General features: G+C 46.9%; 1 protein-coding gene across 3 annotated transcripts in view; it reads right to left on the reverse strand.

Moving 5' to 3' along the window:
* Positions 1-795: 795 nt before the first annotated feature.
* The window catches only part of PBX1 (PBX homeobox 1), a 247,062-nt gene continuing 233,888 nt past the window's right edge, over positions 796-13,969 (reverse strand). For 2 of the 3 annotated variants that reach the window (XM_054037024.1, XM_054037023.1), the window contains exon 9: positions 796-7,619. In XM_054037024.1, coding sequence (XP_053892999.1) covers positions 7,527-7,619 — 93 coding nt within the window. In that variant the 3' untranslated portion in view covers positions 796-7,526. The remainder of the gene's footprint in view (positions 7,620-13,969) is intronic. The other variant, XM_054037025.1, reaches the window with a different exon arrangement.

The raw sequence follows: 13,969 nt of genomic DNA on the forward strand, positions 1-13,969 counted from the left end.
CTCTGCCACTGAACTGCTGGCTGACCTTGGGTAAGTCATGATACTGCCCTGTGTCTCAGTTTCTCCATCTGTAATATAGGCCTAATGATACTGACCTCCTTTGTGAAGCATTCCGAGATCTATGGATGCCTCAGCTCTGTGGTATGACAGTGTTGCAGGTCAGGATTGAGGTGCATTGGCAGAGCTGGGTTTGGGGTGAATGTGAGTTGATTAATACACAGCCCTTCAAATTGACTTTCCAACTAGCTTCCGCTTTGTGTCACACTTATGTTTTGCCTTTGAATATAAAATACCATACATGTTGAGCAGCAGGGCCGGCTCTGGCTTTTTGGCCGCCCCAAGCAAAAAACAACAGGGCAGCCAGAACAGCAAAGCAAAAAAAAAAAAACAAAAAACCTGCGGCGCGGCCGGAGCGCGGGTGCAGGGGGACCGGCTGGGGGGGGGGAGGGCAGGTAGAGGGCACGGGCAGGAGAGAGAGAGAGGGGGGCGGCCAGGGCTACAGCGGGGGCGCTGCCATGCGGCCCCTCCCGCTGCGCCGCCTCCTGCCGCGAGGGCTCCAGTCGGCGGGGAGGGAAGTAAGAGGACTGCCCTGCAGGGCGCTCTGGTTCTCCGTGCCGCCGCCCCCTACAGGGTGACCGGAGCGGAACAAGAACAAAAAAAAATAAAATAAAATAAAAAAAAGCGGCCGTGCCGCCCTAGGATTGGGCAGAATGCCGCCTCCAACAATCTGCCGCCCCAAGCCTGGAGCCGGCCCTGTTCAGCAGGTTGGTTTTGCTTGCAAGAAATACACCAGTGTTTGCAACAAAAGAAACTATTTATTTGGAATATGCATTACCAGTACAAATCAGGAGACTGTAAAACCTACACCTTGTTAGTAACATTATAGAACATAAAAGTTTCAGTTGGGGTCAAAAAGACATAGGCCTTTGTCTTTACAGAAGCAGAAAAGCTTAAAGTTTCAAAACCAAGTCACAGCAGAGTCTTTTTAGGTTTTATAATCGGAATCCATTAGGAAAAAAAAAAAGCAAAGCAAAGAAAAAACAATTCAGAACAACTGGAACATCTTTACAAGAAGAAAAGGTTTGCAATGAGAATTTTTTTAAAAAAAACCCTGCAATGTCTGATTTATATTTTAATAATTATAACACTAACATGAGTGTGAAAGCAAAAGTAATCTAGGAAGCTTCAAGATAAAAAGCAAAAACAACCAGTGATGTGAAAAGTTGAGGGTTTTTTTGGACCTCTTTAAAAGAAAAAAAGGTTTAATGGTTTTATAAACCTCTCTCCTTGAAGTGTGACCTTTAACTGTATCATTTTCAGGAGTTAACTGGAGTTTTATTTTCCTTTATCATGCTAACTACGTCTGCCTTCCAAATACAGCCCTCTGGTTCTACAAACAGTTATACACGTGCTTAACTTTCTGCATGGGAGGTGGCCCGGTAAAATCAGTCACCTCCTCCTGATGCATGTAAATTTAAGCACATGTGTAAGTGGTCACAGGATCGGAGGCCACAGGCCCAGCTCTTACTCATCTCCAATCTTCCTGTCCAGTTCATGCACTGATGAAAGTGTGTTCTACTTTAGCGTCTGATCCAAAGCCCACTGGAGGTACGTGGAATTCTTTTCCTAGGACAGTCATACTGGTCCAGACCCACGATCTGTATAATCCAGTATCCTGTCTCCAACAGTGGCAAGCAAGGGATGCTTCAGAGGAAGGTGCAAGAAACTCCACAATAGGCAGATGTGGGGCGACCTCCCTCACTCCCCCCGGCCCATGAAGGGCTCATCCTGAGCCTAATAGAGATTGGTTTAATCCCTGAAACAGGAGTTTTTTCTCTCCCTTCCAATACTCTTTATTAGCATTGTAACTCTAGATATCCCTGTTATCCATATAAATCTTCAACTCCTTTTTGAATCTTGCTATATTCTTGGCCTCGGTGACATTGTGTGGCAATGAGTTCCAATCTAATTGCACGCTGTGTGAAAAAGTATTTCCATTGACGTCAGTAGGCTTTGGATGAGGTCCTAACTGAGTTTAGATCAGGCGATGAGGAAATGGGAAAGCTTCTCAATACACAATAGAGAGAAAAAAAACTCCACACCAATTCTAACAAGGTGATCAGAAGAGGAGGATCCATTTATTCAAAATATTGATGTAGTCTATGGTAACGGCCAAAGTTCTGGAGTGATATTTTTGTAAACATCCGTGTTTTGGGCCAGTGCTTTTAGACCTGATCCGAAGTTCACTGGAGCCTTTCATTGGCTTTAATGAGGTTTGGATCAAGCCCTAAGAGAAGCAGCAAGTTTTTGCTGGGATCAATCATGAAAAGGAAAGCAAACCCCTATCATTTGATAGTGCTCAGAAAGAAACTGCCAGCTGCACTGTGAAAGGCTGGGCCTGCTACAATTTGAAAAGGTTGAGCTCAGAGACTAAGTCTTGCATTTCACAGGGGCCCTGATTCAAGAAAGCATTTAAGTATGAAGTCCATCCCTATTCAGCAAAGCAGTTCAGCCTGGGATTTTCAACAGCACTTAAGACAGAGATGCAACCGGATCTGGGTGCTGAACAACCTTAAATTCCTTTGAAACATCCTAACGTTTAGCAAGTGCTTAACTTTCACCATGTGCTCAGTTGAGCGTAACTGCACTTAAGCACATGCTGAAAAGCTTTGCTAAGTAGGTGTGGTTTGGGGTCCATAGCTAAATCTTGCACCTGCAAGTGCTCATCCCTTTGCCGAAGCACTCAGCACCTAGCAGAATGAGTGTCTTGGCCCACACCATGGCACTTAGGCCCAGCTCTACAAAGGTATGTAGGCTCATAACTTCCACTGAACTTGAGCAAGCGAGCCCAAGATCAGCAATGTTTGAATTTTCAGGGAGGGGAAACAGGGTGAAGTCCTTTCAGAGCAGATCTGATTCCATGAGAAAAATCAAACCAAAAAATGGATTTTTGCCAATTAAGCTTTTCACATCACCTTGAATATACATCAAAAGTGGAGGAAGGGAAGTTTACAAGGCCATAGTCCTGGACAATTTAAAAATAATAATAATAATCATAATCATCATCATCATAATTGCCCCTGAAAGGAAAAAAACAGGAACGCAAAACAAAAAGAAAATGTAATTAACTGGGTCTCAACGTTAATAAACATAAAGTGTTAGAATGTACCTATTATGCTCACTATTCCAACCATTTTTTTTTTTAAGTTTTACAAAATGAATTACTGTCACTTTTTAAACATTGTGTAAGAGGAAATGAGTGTGCACAACTCTACAGTTTTCTAGCATTCTTGAACTAATTCACAAATGCGAGAAAATTAAAAACAAAATAAAATTAAAAAAACATGGAAAAAAACCAAACCAAAAGAGAAGATGAATGTAGGTAGTTTGGTATTATAAACTATACAGGAATGAAGCGCTTTTTGCCACAGAAAGAACTGGAGTGGAAATTCTTCCCCGTTCACTTTTGCGTGCTATGAGGGTCATTTTTAATTTTTTTTTTATTATAAACACTATTAAATTCAGACTGCTTTTTTGGTTTTTTTCCTTTATCTGAATATACAAGAACATTCATTATCAAATGTTCATTATCATCAATGCTACAAAGAACAAGACACAAATCGCAAGAAACAATGGAAAATGTTAATAAAGCTGAAAGAATCATCAAGGGTTTTTTTTTATTTTTATTTTTTTTTATTTTTTTTTAAATTTTCTGCAGGTTTTTTTGTTTTTGTTTTTTATTTTTGTTTCATTTTGTTTTTTTTGTTTTTTGGTATCGAAGTTAGGATTTTCTGGGCAGAAAAAAGAAAAAAAATTCAAAGTTTGTGAGAAAAAGGCAACCGACCAGTCAGCAACAACAACAAATGTAAAAGGAATGAAAAAGGAAACCGAAAAACATGACGCATTAAATACCATAAAGGAGTCAATGTCATGCCGTGGGGAATGGGAGAATGAGAGGGAGATAACTGTAGGGAGGATAAATGCAGCTCCAGCTAACTGCTTCCGAGGACTGGTCCCTGCTGCACTGGAGGTGGATGGCACGCAATTCGATTCTCAAGCAGACCAGGGATCGCCAGGGGCAGGTTGCTTTATGTTGGCATGACTTTAAATCTGTTTATCAAATGATTCATTTTCAAGAGGTACCATCACAGCTGGCTCTGCAGACGGCCCTTGCACCTACATGGAGGCCTCTTCATTTCACTGAGGCACCATGCAGGCAGTGGGGTGTGTGTGTGGGGGTCCACCTGTCTAGAGCCAGTCACAGGATCTGGACCACAGACCCCACTCCAGCAAAGTACTTAAGCACATGCTGAATTGTAAGCCCATAAGCACTCCCATTTGCCAACTGAAATCACTGACTTCAACAGGACTGGTCACATGCTTCAAGTTAAGCATGTGCTTAAGTTCTTGGATAGACCAAGGCCCTAGGCTGTGATGTAGCCAAGACACCATATTGGGAGAACATCTGGGGGGTGATTTGGTGTTTGTGTGTGTATCACCTAGCTACGAGGTGAGAGAGAATACGTGATGGCGGGATGCGGTATAAAAGCTTTACAGACACAGGTGTGGGATGGGACGCCGCTCGACTGGCAGCATCATGCGCTATCCCAGTCAGTCCAAGGATAGCACGCTGCCCCATCATGTGTCCTATACATGCTGGGTAGGGATGGTCTAGACAATTTTTAAACGCTTAGGACCGAATGGGGCAATTTACTCCCACTGGTGAGTAGTTACAACGATGAATAACAATGAACTAGAATGCAGGGACTACTTGTGGGAGTAACTGCTTACCATTGTGGGTAAAGTGGGGGGGGGGAGGGGCCCTCACATGTTGGACCTTAATTGGGACTATTTTTTGTATCCCTCCACCTCTAAACCTGGGTGTCTCAGCACCACAGCTGACTGGAAAATTGTAGGAAGAAAGCGAGAGAATTTGTTGGTCATTTTTTGTCCAAGTTTCTAAAAAGCTTTGAATCCAACTGTACAAGACTCGGGGGCGGGAGGGAGATCTAAGTATCTACATTTTAGAAACCTACACAATCCAGTCAAATTAGCTCATCTATTTAAAAAATAGGCACAAATTTCAAAGCCAATACGTTGGAGCCTCCCAGGGTTATTAGCAAGTGGTGTACATCCTGTTGGTAAGTTGGGACCTTCCCATTTCAACAGAATCATGCTCCCAATTCTAGCTTTTGCAGGGGTTCAGTATCTCAAGGCCATAAACTTTTGCGGGACTGTTTATTGCCCATGTCTGGCCTCAAACCAATCTACATTTTTGTCAGTGGAGGGATGGCTATTTTTCTGGCAGAGCTTTGATTTCAAATGGCGGCTACTTGAAGCAGCTCAATAATTGCACTATACTAATACTGGAATTGGTAGAAAAAAAGCCAGTGGAGATCAGTAGCCAGAGTGCAGGTGATATGCTCAAAGGTGCATGGATAGATACTGATGATCACATGGCTCTGCAATTTAGCACATTTAGCAATTTATGCATAATTAACCCCCACACAGAGATCCTCTTAAGACTTAGACTTTGAGACACTCTCGCACATGTCTAGCTTGATGCTTCTGAGATCAATGGGACCACTGCACGTATGTGTTTTCAGGCTCAGGACTGTAGTTCATAAAAGAGAAGATGGGGCATATTTTCATAACATCCCGCCCATTAAAGGCAACAATTCCCTCCCATTGCACAAGCAGCACTTTAAATGCAGGCTGCCCTCCTGCCCAGGAGGGCTTGCCGCCAGAGCTGCCCTGCTTTATGTTCACCCATTTGAAATGCCACCCTCACACCAGAGAGGCCTCCAGCTGAAGACAAAGATCAATCTATTTTAACTCTGTTGCAAAAGTTACTGTTGGCTGTATTCTTCCCTCCTTATCTCATTTTGTTTTGTTAGTGTGCAATGGAACGTTCCACCAGGAATAAACCCCGGCACCTTCTTGGCCAATCAGGAGCCCCTCCTCCCTACAGCTGACCAAGCGCTGCAGGAGAACCAACCCTGGGAGCAAACCCTCCTGCTACAAAATGCTGAAAGTTCCTGGCTGCCGATTGGCTGGGTGGAATGTTACATGATTTATTTTAGTACTTATGTCACATCTTAGATTCACAAAAAGGGGCGGGACTGAAACTAGCCCCTTAATTTGAAAGAAATCCCCAAACTAGAAAATTATTTAGTTTATGGGGCATTTTCCCCCTGGTTTATTAATAGCTACTGAAAGTATCCAGTCCATTCAACTTATGTATTGACTGTGTGCATCCATCTCTTCCCTCACCCTTCAGTCTTCACTGCTCATCTGCTTGGCTATAAGGAACATTCATGCCTGCTAATTCACAGGATGCTATCTGAACACCTTTTAAGGGCAAAATTGTACCAATGGGTACATGAGCCTGTTTCTCACTGTAATTGCAGAAAGGGCACCCCAGAGCCCATCCAGCCCCCGAGCAGGTAGGCATGCACACCCCCTCAGAACACAACACGGGCCAGGCCTGGCTTGCTTTTCAAACCCAGTGCAACGCTCTCAGTGCTAACATCATAAGTGTCGTGCAAATCGGCCCCATCAATCGCTCATCGGTGTTTCTGCAGTGCTTTGATTGGGTAAAACTATAAGTGCTAAGTGTTAGCATTACAGACGCCCACAGTTTCTCACTCACTGCTCTCTGCTGTTTCCTTCCTAGAAGTACCATGATGCAAAGAATATTGGCTATTTTTGGTTCCTTCGCACACTGGCAAATGCCATGTGTGTTTGCTGCAGAGCTGAACGGCTGGTGTTTGGGGTCTGAGGCAAAGTACAGTGGCAGAGGGAAGGGTTAGCGTTTGCTGTTTACACCTGTTTGCAAGCACAATGTCCTGGTACCTTTTGAAAGCAAGGAGAGCCCCAGCAGAGGAGTTTTGCTCCCTTTTCCTACACCCCTGGCAGCACTGGGAATGCATTTATCCGCCCTGTCACTGGAAATGCCCCGGGGGTGACTCACTGAGGTTTTGGGATCGCTTCGGAACAGGAAAGCGTCCTGTTAGCTCTGTCCCCAGAACCAGAAGAGTGGTGAAGCAGCAGCAGAAGAGAGAGCGGATGTGAAGTATTCCTGCTAAGAGGTAGTGTGAGCGCAAGAGAAGCTGAAGGAGGTGGGTTGCCTGTTAGCAAAGGAGTGAGGTAAATTTTGGCTCCTCAAAACACCAGCATGGAAATGGACAGATGCTTTTGTTGGTGGTGGTGGTTTTTTTCCCCCCCCCCTCTTTAAATTCTTCTAACTGTTGAAAATATCCTTCAGGGAGAAGGTTGGGGCGGGGGTGGTGGTGAGGGAAGAGGTGGCTTCTGCCCAGAAAAGAAAGGGAAAAAGAGTATAAAGAAGTGTCCAGATTGGCTGAAAAAAGCATCCCGACAAAGAGAAGAGAAGGCGACTCTTGTTGTGTTTAGCCGATTGGTTCCACCTCCAGTCTGACTGCTTCAGTGTCAGGAGAGCACCCTCCCCTCCCACCCCCGGCCCTGAGTGGGGCTGGGGTCAGCCAGGGATGCGATTTGCTGGGAGATCAGTTGGAGGTATCAGAGTGGACGCTGCCAGGGCCTTCTGTGGGGGAAGTCACTGATGAGGGGGTAGTAGCATCTTGCCAACCTCCATTAGCCTGAGGGAAACAAAGAGCTCAGTCAGTCTCTTTATATCAACAGGACGGCCAAACTCAACGTTCCCTTCTCCCCTACCCCCGGCAGGTTCCTACCATGCTCCAGCCACTTCGCACATGCTGTTATTGCCAAGCAGCTCCATATTACTGGAGACAGAAGGCCCGGCTCATCTTCAGGCACTTCAGTACCTTTAAAAATCTGTCCCTCAGCCCCATGGTACCTCAGTCCTGCCCCAGGGGGCAACCTGCCCTGAACACCACCTCACAGGCAGACTCCATCCCCACCATTGGCTTTGCTGACCAGAGGCTGCTTCCACTTGCCCGTATTTGCTCAGTACGGGCCCTCAAGCACAGCCACAGACTTGCCTCCCCACCCTGTGCAGTACTTGAGGTGAGAGCAGACTTTGATTGACTGCGTCCCACAACCTCGTGCTGCACGGGGCCGGCGGATGGTGATACCCCCAAATTAGGGCTGGTCAACATTTGTCTGTCAAAACCAGAAAACTGGGGTTTCGACTAAACCACCATTTTCACGGAAAGCACTTCTCTCAACATTTTTTGGTCAAAACCCCGAAAACGTTCAGTCCAAACCCAAACATTGTCAGATTTTGGGTGAAAAGTTGAAACTTTCCAACCCAAACATTTTGGGCGTGTCTATGCTGGCAAAACTTGGACATCTGGCCCGGTGCAGCTCAAAGCAGAGCGAAACGCTGTATCTCTGCCCTGTTTATACTATTATGATTATTTGTATAAGTCTAGTGTCTAGAAACTCCAGTCCTGGAGCCCTTTGTGCTAGGCGTTGTACGTACATACACACACACACACACACAAAACACAAACACAGGAGCAGTGCCCAGTGCTGATGTGGGTCGGTCGCCTGCAGGTGTAGACACACTTTTTGTGACTGGCTGGCCATCCATGCAAATCGCCTTCGACTAGGAGGCGGGCTTTGTCTCTCCTCTGTACCTGAAATACACCAGCACATCCTATTGGATGCAGAATCTGATGGGATGGGGTTTGGCAGAGGTGGAGTGCCCTGAGCCATTGCTCCACCTCCCCATTATCTGGCTTGACCCGTTTCATCACTACCCGCCCAACGGATTGTACTTTCTTTTGTGTGGGTTGCAAAGTTGCCACATACTGCGTGATTTTTCCTATGTAGGAGATATTTTTCAGCCATCAAGTGCAACAGTAAAACGGTCCCTTCATGCATGCGTCCCTGGGTGTGAAACGAAGCCATACACTGAGTTTAAGCTGATGTGGCTTGGAGTGACTCATCGAGCTGGCAGATTCAAGCTGAACTCTAAAGAGGGCTCCAGAAAGCTGGGAGTTGAAGAGCAGCGTGTTTCAGGGAAGCACGAGATGCTTGCAAGTCTGGGGAGGCAGTGTGGTGGCAGCAGCTCTCTCTAGGGACTGTTGAGCTGGCCCTTTTCACTCGCGTGAAATTTGCTTTCAAGTTTTTATCATGGTTGCATCATCATCTAGATGCCATCTTAAGATACAGGGGTAAGAGGCCAGATTAAATTCCTGGTTCTGCTAATAGCCTGCTGGCTCCATGGGATACACGTGCAAGGTGATACCTGGAATAGACAGAGGCACCCTCTGAACATGTAAAGAAAAAATCCCAAGCATTCCGAGGTCATTTTGGGGCAGGCACGGCTGCACAGACATGCGCTTTCCATTGGGGAGTGAGGGGAGCTGCCGGGCACCACCAAGCAGGATCAGTATAATCTTGAAATTACATGCAAATTACGTTTTAAAATCGGGTTAGACAAACACCTGTCAGGGATGGTCTAGATAATACTTAGTCCTGCCTCAGTGCAGGGGACAGGACTAGAAGACCTTTTCGGATCTGTTCCAGGCCTTATGATTCTATGCTGGCTTTCCAGTCATACTGAAAGACTGTCCCGCATGGAGGGGCTGCATGGTGTAGGGGGTCAGGAATGAAAAATGGATCCCTTCAGTGGTACCACCTTGATCACCAGTTAAATATCACTGAGGTGGCAGTGACTAAAAGCTGTCACTCTCTGATGGATCTTTGACATCTTTGAGGTTTGGACGCCCACCATCCAGTTTCTAATGGTCAAGTGTCCATGTCAGAAAACCCAGCACCACCATTGAGGGTCTAAAGTGCTTCTCCCCAACACCTCACAGAACCAGGTATCCCCATACACAGGGACAACAGAAAACATGTCACACTTCCCAAGGCGAGGGTCTCATGGGCCCCCACAGAAACTCTCCTTGTGCTGCATCAGGGAGTCACAACCCCAGCTCTCACACCACCTCTCCCTGGGCAGCTTTGGGCTCACCTGGCCAGCTTCGAAAGGGGGATAACAAAGCCTGCCTGCCTTGCAGGGATGTTGCAGGTGGGGATCAGCTAATGCTTCGAAAGATGAAAAGCACCATACTGCTAAGAGTTACGGACTAGCACTGACCAGCCCCCGGCTAACAGCTTCAGCTGAGAAACCAGAGACTCAAGAAAGGCCATGGAAACAGGGTTCCCCTCTCGCCCACCAGACTGGCCCTTCCAGTTGAGGCATGTTGGCATGGCCACGTGGAGAGAACCTGCCTGCGCTTGTCTTCTTCTGGGGTTAACCAGAGGACTCGGCCTGCCTGGCCCCTATTACCAGCACCGAATAGCCTAAGGTGCTATAATGGAGACCTGCTCCTGGGCTGATGCTCCGCCATGCCAGGAAAAAGAGACAGAGAGAGCTAGGATGGCAGAAGGGGGAAGTAGCGTAACCGGAGGAGCTGGGTGCACATCGTGTACGGTAACTACCACGCCCCCTGTGGGGGTAACGATGGAAGTCCTCTCTGGCTGGAAGGATGTGAGGCTGGGTCTTGCTAATGGGCAGCAGTATGAAAGCAGGGAAAGCTGGGAGGAGACAGGGCCCTGACAAAGGGGCTGAGAACCCCTTGGGGAGGAAGAGTATTCTAGACATGAAATTGCTCAGGTCTCTCGTGCCATTTAAAGGCCAATGGGGTTGTGATCTCTATGGTGAGCACACTCTCAGGAGTAGGCGCCCCCAATCCAGGCTGGCCTAGGGGGCCTCAGGAAATCCCTTTCTATGCAGGAACCAACCCCAGAAAAGGGGCCCTCATGGCTGAACTGGCCCCAGGATCCCAGCGAAACTCTGGCTGGCCCGCAGGACCTGAGCTGTGTCTGATGCTGCGGAATTTGGGATGCTGGCTGACCTTCCTTATTGCCATGTCAACACCCAGGGTAATCCCCCGCCTGGCTTTCCTGCGGGTTATTAAGTAGAATAAAAACCACTAACAAGCCACCTCTGAGTGCTCGTTTGTCTTAAAGTGCAATTACCATCTGGGAAAGGACTTTGTGCAATGACCTCCTGGGTTTCTGGATTTATTCTCTCTCAGTGACTCCACAACAAATTCACCGTGTTGGCGAGCAGGAAAACCCCACTGTTCTGTGGGCTGGCACCACAAACGCCACGGTCTCTCTGTTCCTTCCATCAGCAGCCCCAGGGATGCCACAGTCACAGGTTGGCCCATGATCCTGATGGCTGTTTGCAAAGCAGAGTGGGGCTGTCTCAACTGTATCCCAGGCTGTGGAGTGTCTCTCTCTTAGGGAGATGATGGATAAAGACATGGTGCTTTTCTAGCCACTGCCACATCATTAGAGTAGGGAAGAGGGACCTGCTACACTACAGGAGACTATGGTAGAAGGAAAAGGGGAATAGAACATTACCAGCCATTCCTTGGCTGCTGCCTCTCTCCCCTAGCTGCCTGGCCCCTTTGGAGAGAAACAGATGTGCACACAGCCTCCTTACCTCGCTCTGACATTGATTCGATGCTACTTTAATTAATCCTTCCAAATTCCTGCCAGCGCCCAAGTCGGTGGCAGCCGCTGTCCTGTTTACGATATGCCTGAGCCATCTCTCTCTTGCCTCTCCTCCTCTGCACCTACCTCCGTACTTCTCCGCTGACGCAGAGAATCCATCACTGCCTGTGACAGCCTGAGCTAGCCTGGTCCTGTATGCAAGTCTCATTTGCAGCCCAGAAATATGATGGGGTGCCCCAAAGTGGCTGATGTCAGCACCAAGCATGTGTGTCTGCAAACTGGCCATATGCCGTTACCACAGCTACCGTGGGCAGAGGTGGGTGGGGTGTGCCTGATTCCCTGCCTAAATCCCTCCAGCAATGGCACGGCTGGGGAGAAATGATCCTAACAGGAGGAAATGCCCCGCAGCCACCAAACATGGGGGATGCATCAGCAGTGTAGGCTACAGAAAGGAGGGACAAACCCAGCCAGACAAACAGCGGCAGACCAAGCTACTCTGTATCAATTGCTACAACAGGCTGTCCATGAAAGAACAGTTTTGTGCAGACGCAGAATACACAGACACACACAGAGTGCGCGTGCACACACACACACACACACACACACTGCATACAAACCCTGTGCGCTCAGACACACTCAGATGGCATACATGTGCGTACCTATACTAGAGCCAGATGGAAATTTTCAGCCAAAACTCCCCTGCCCCAAATATGCAGATTCAGGTCGATGGAAACATTTTGTGGATTTGTGTTGAATTTGCTGAATTGTTTCAGTTGCACCAAAATTCTCAACAAAAACAAAATTTCGATTTTAGTGTTTTCTAAATGAAACAGCTTGATTTTTGGACATGAAACAACTTCTTTGTTTCAAATTTTACTTCAGTTTTATTTTAAAAAAGGTTAAACTCAGGAAAGAAACAAAATATTTACATGCCACTCCAAGCAACACTTTTCCAAGTTTTTTGGTTCACTGAAAAATTTTCATTTCATGTCAACCCAAAATGAATTGTTTTAATTTTATTTTTCAGTTCAAACAAAAAAAAATATCCCTATTCACACAGCTCTAATAGATACTTCCACACGCATATACAGCCTATGGCAGACATTCACTTTGTGTACACATAAGCACACACGCACAACGTAGAGGCCTTGCATACAAACACTTGCAGTCACACTACACTCATACATACATTGACACACACACTCAGCTTAAGGCAGCGGCTTATATTCCCCCTCTGTATACATTCATATATAGACTCACCTGCGGTCACATTGTATCCATATACCACACACACACACACACACACACACACACATGCCTCCTCTGCCTGCGGACACCCGTCCTCACACTGTGCACACACAGCACGTACACCTATCGACACAAATGCCCAAGGTCAGACAGTAAGCAGGCACCCGCAGTCACTTTTGTCCAAACACCACACACAGGGACAGACACACATTGCTGATGGCTTCACGGAAGACACAGCATACGCCCTTACACATCTCTGACCATTGCAAGAGGCAGCAATTACCACAGATTATCAGCCCAACAATGACAGGCTGTGTAAAGAGAGACACTGAGCCAACTCTGCTGCCCGGAGACTGGCATACTCAAGTACACTTAGGACATGAATAGCAATTTACGTGCCATCACTGAGGCAAAACCACAATGGCTCTTTTGGCAGCCTCTTATTTTGAAGCCTGTTATTTGTTGGCGTTACAAGCTATAATCACAACAGCAACTTTCAAAACCCTTATCTTCCGTGACGCACCAAATCTATTTCAGAGCCGTAATTGCTATGTCACCAGAGAGTTTGCTGTTTAATGCACTCAAATGCCATTTAGTGTTTGCAGGGTCATTACGGCTATCAGAAAGGGGGAGCGGGGTGGGGGTGTTCAGAACAGACCTACCGTTCCTATTGTGCCTAACTATTTTAAAGGGATTTTTTTATTCCATCCACTGATGAAACGAGAGAAAATCGTTCAGACAACGAATGCGGTGCTTGGCTATTTGGCTGGTTGGGAAGCCCCCACTTTATTTCTTAGGATGAAGAAAGAGCTCTTGCTCCCGGGCAGCCTCATAGAGAAGCCCAAGAAAATGTTGATTCATTTTAGGTGCTGTGGCCTTTGGCTATAGCCCGTTTGGTGAGTTATCACCCAGTTGGCTAGCTGTGCCCCCCACCCGGATTGGGAAATGCTGCACCATGATGCGGCTGGTGCCCAGCGACATCAATGGAAAGATGCCCATTGACTTCCATGGAAACCGGATCAAGGCACATGGGATCCAGTGTGCTACAAGTGATGTTTCTCCAGAACCCTGAGCCACTAGCACGGGCAAGTTTGGCTCCAAGGAAGCCCATTAAAACAGTGCCCATTTCAGTCTCACCTTGTATTTGAAAGGGTCTCAAAATGCCTTAGACTAAATGGACAGGGTTCTCCAAAGGGCCCCACAATGGCCATACTCTGCTCTCATTGACAGCTGCAGTAAAAGCCTCACTGGCTTCCCCGAGAACAGAGTTCGGCTACCGCTGACTGCTTCTGGGAATCCCATA

The sequence above is a fragment of the Malaclemys terrapin genome, chromosome 8, assembly GCF_027887155.1.
Source record: "Malaclemys terrapin pileata isolate rMalTer1 chromosome 8, rMalTer1.hap1, whole genome shotgun sequence".
Lineage (NCBI taxonomy): Eukaryota > Metazoa > Chordata > Testudines > Emydidae > Malaclemys > Malaclemys terrapin.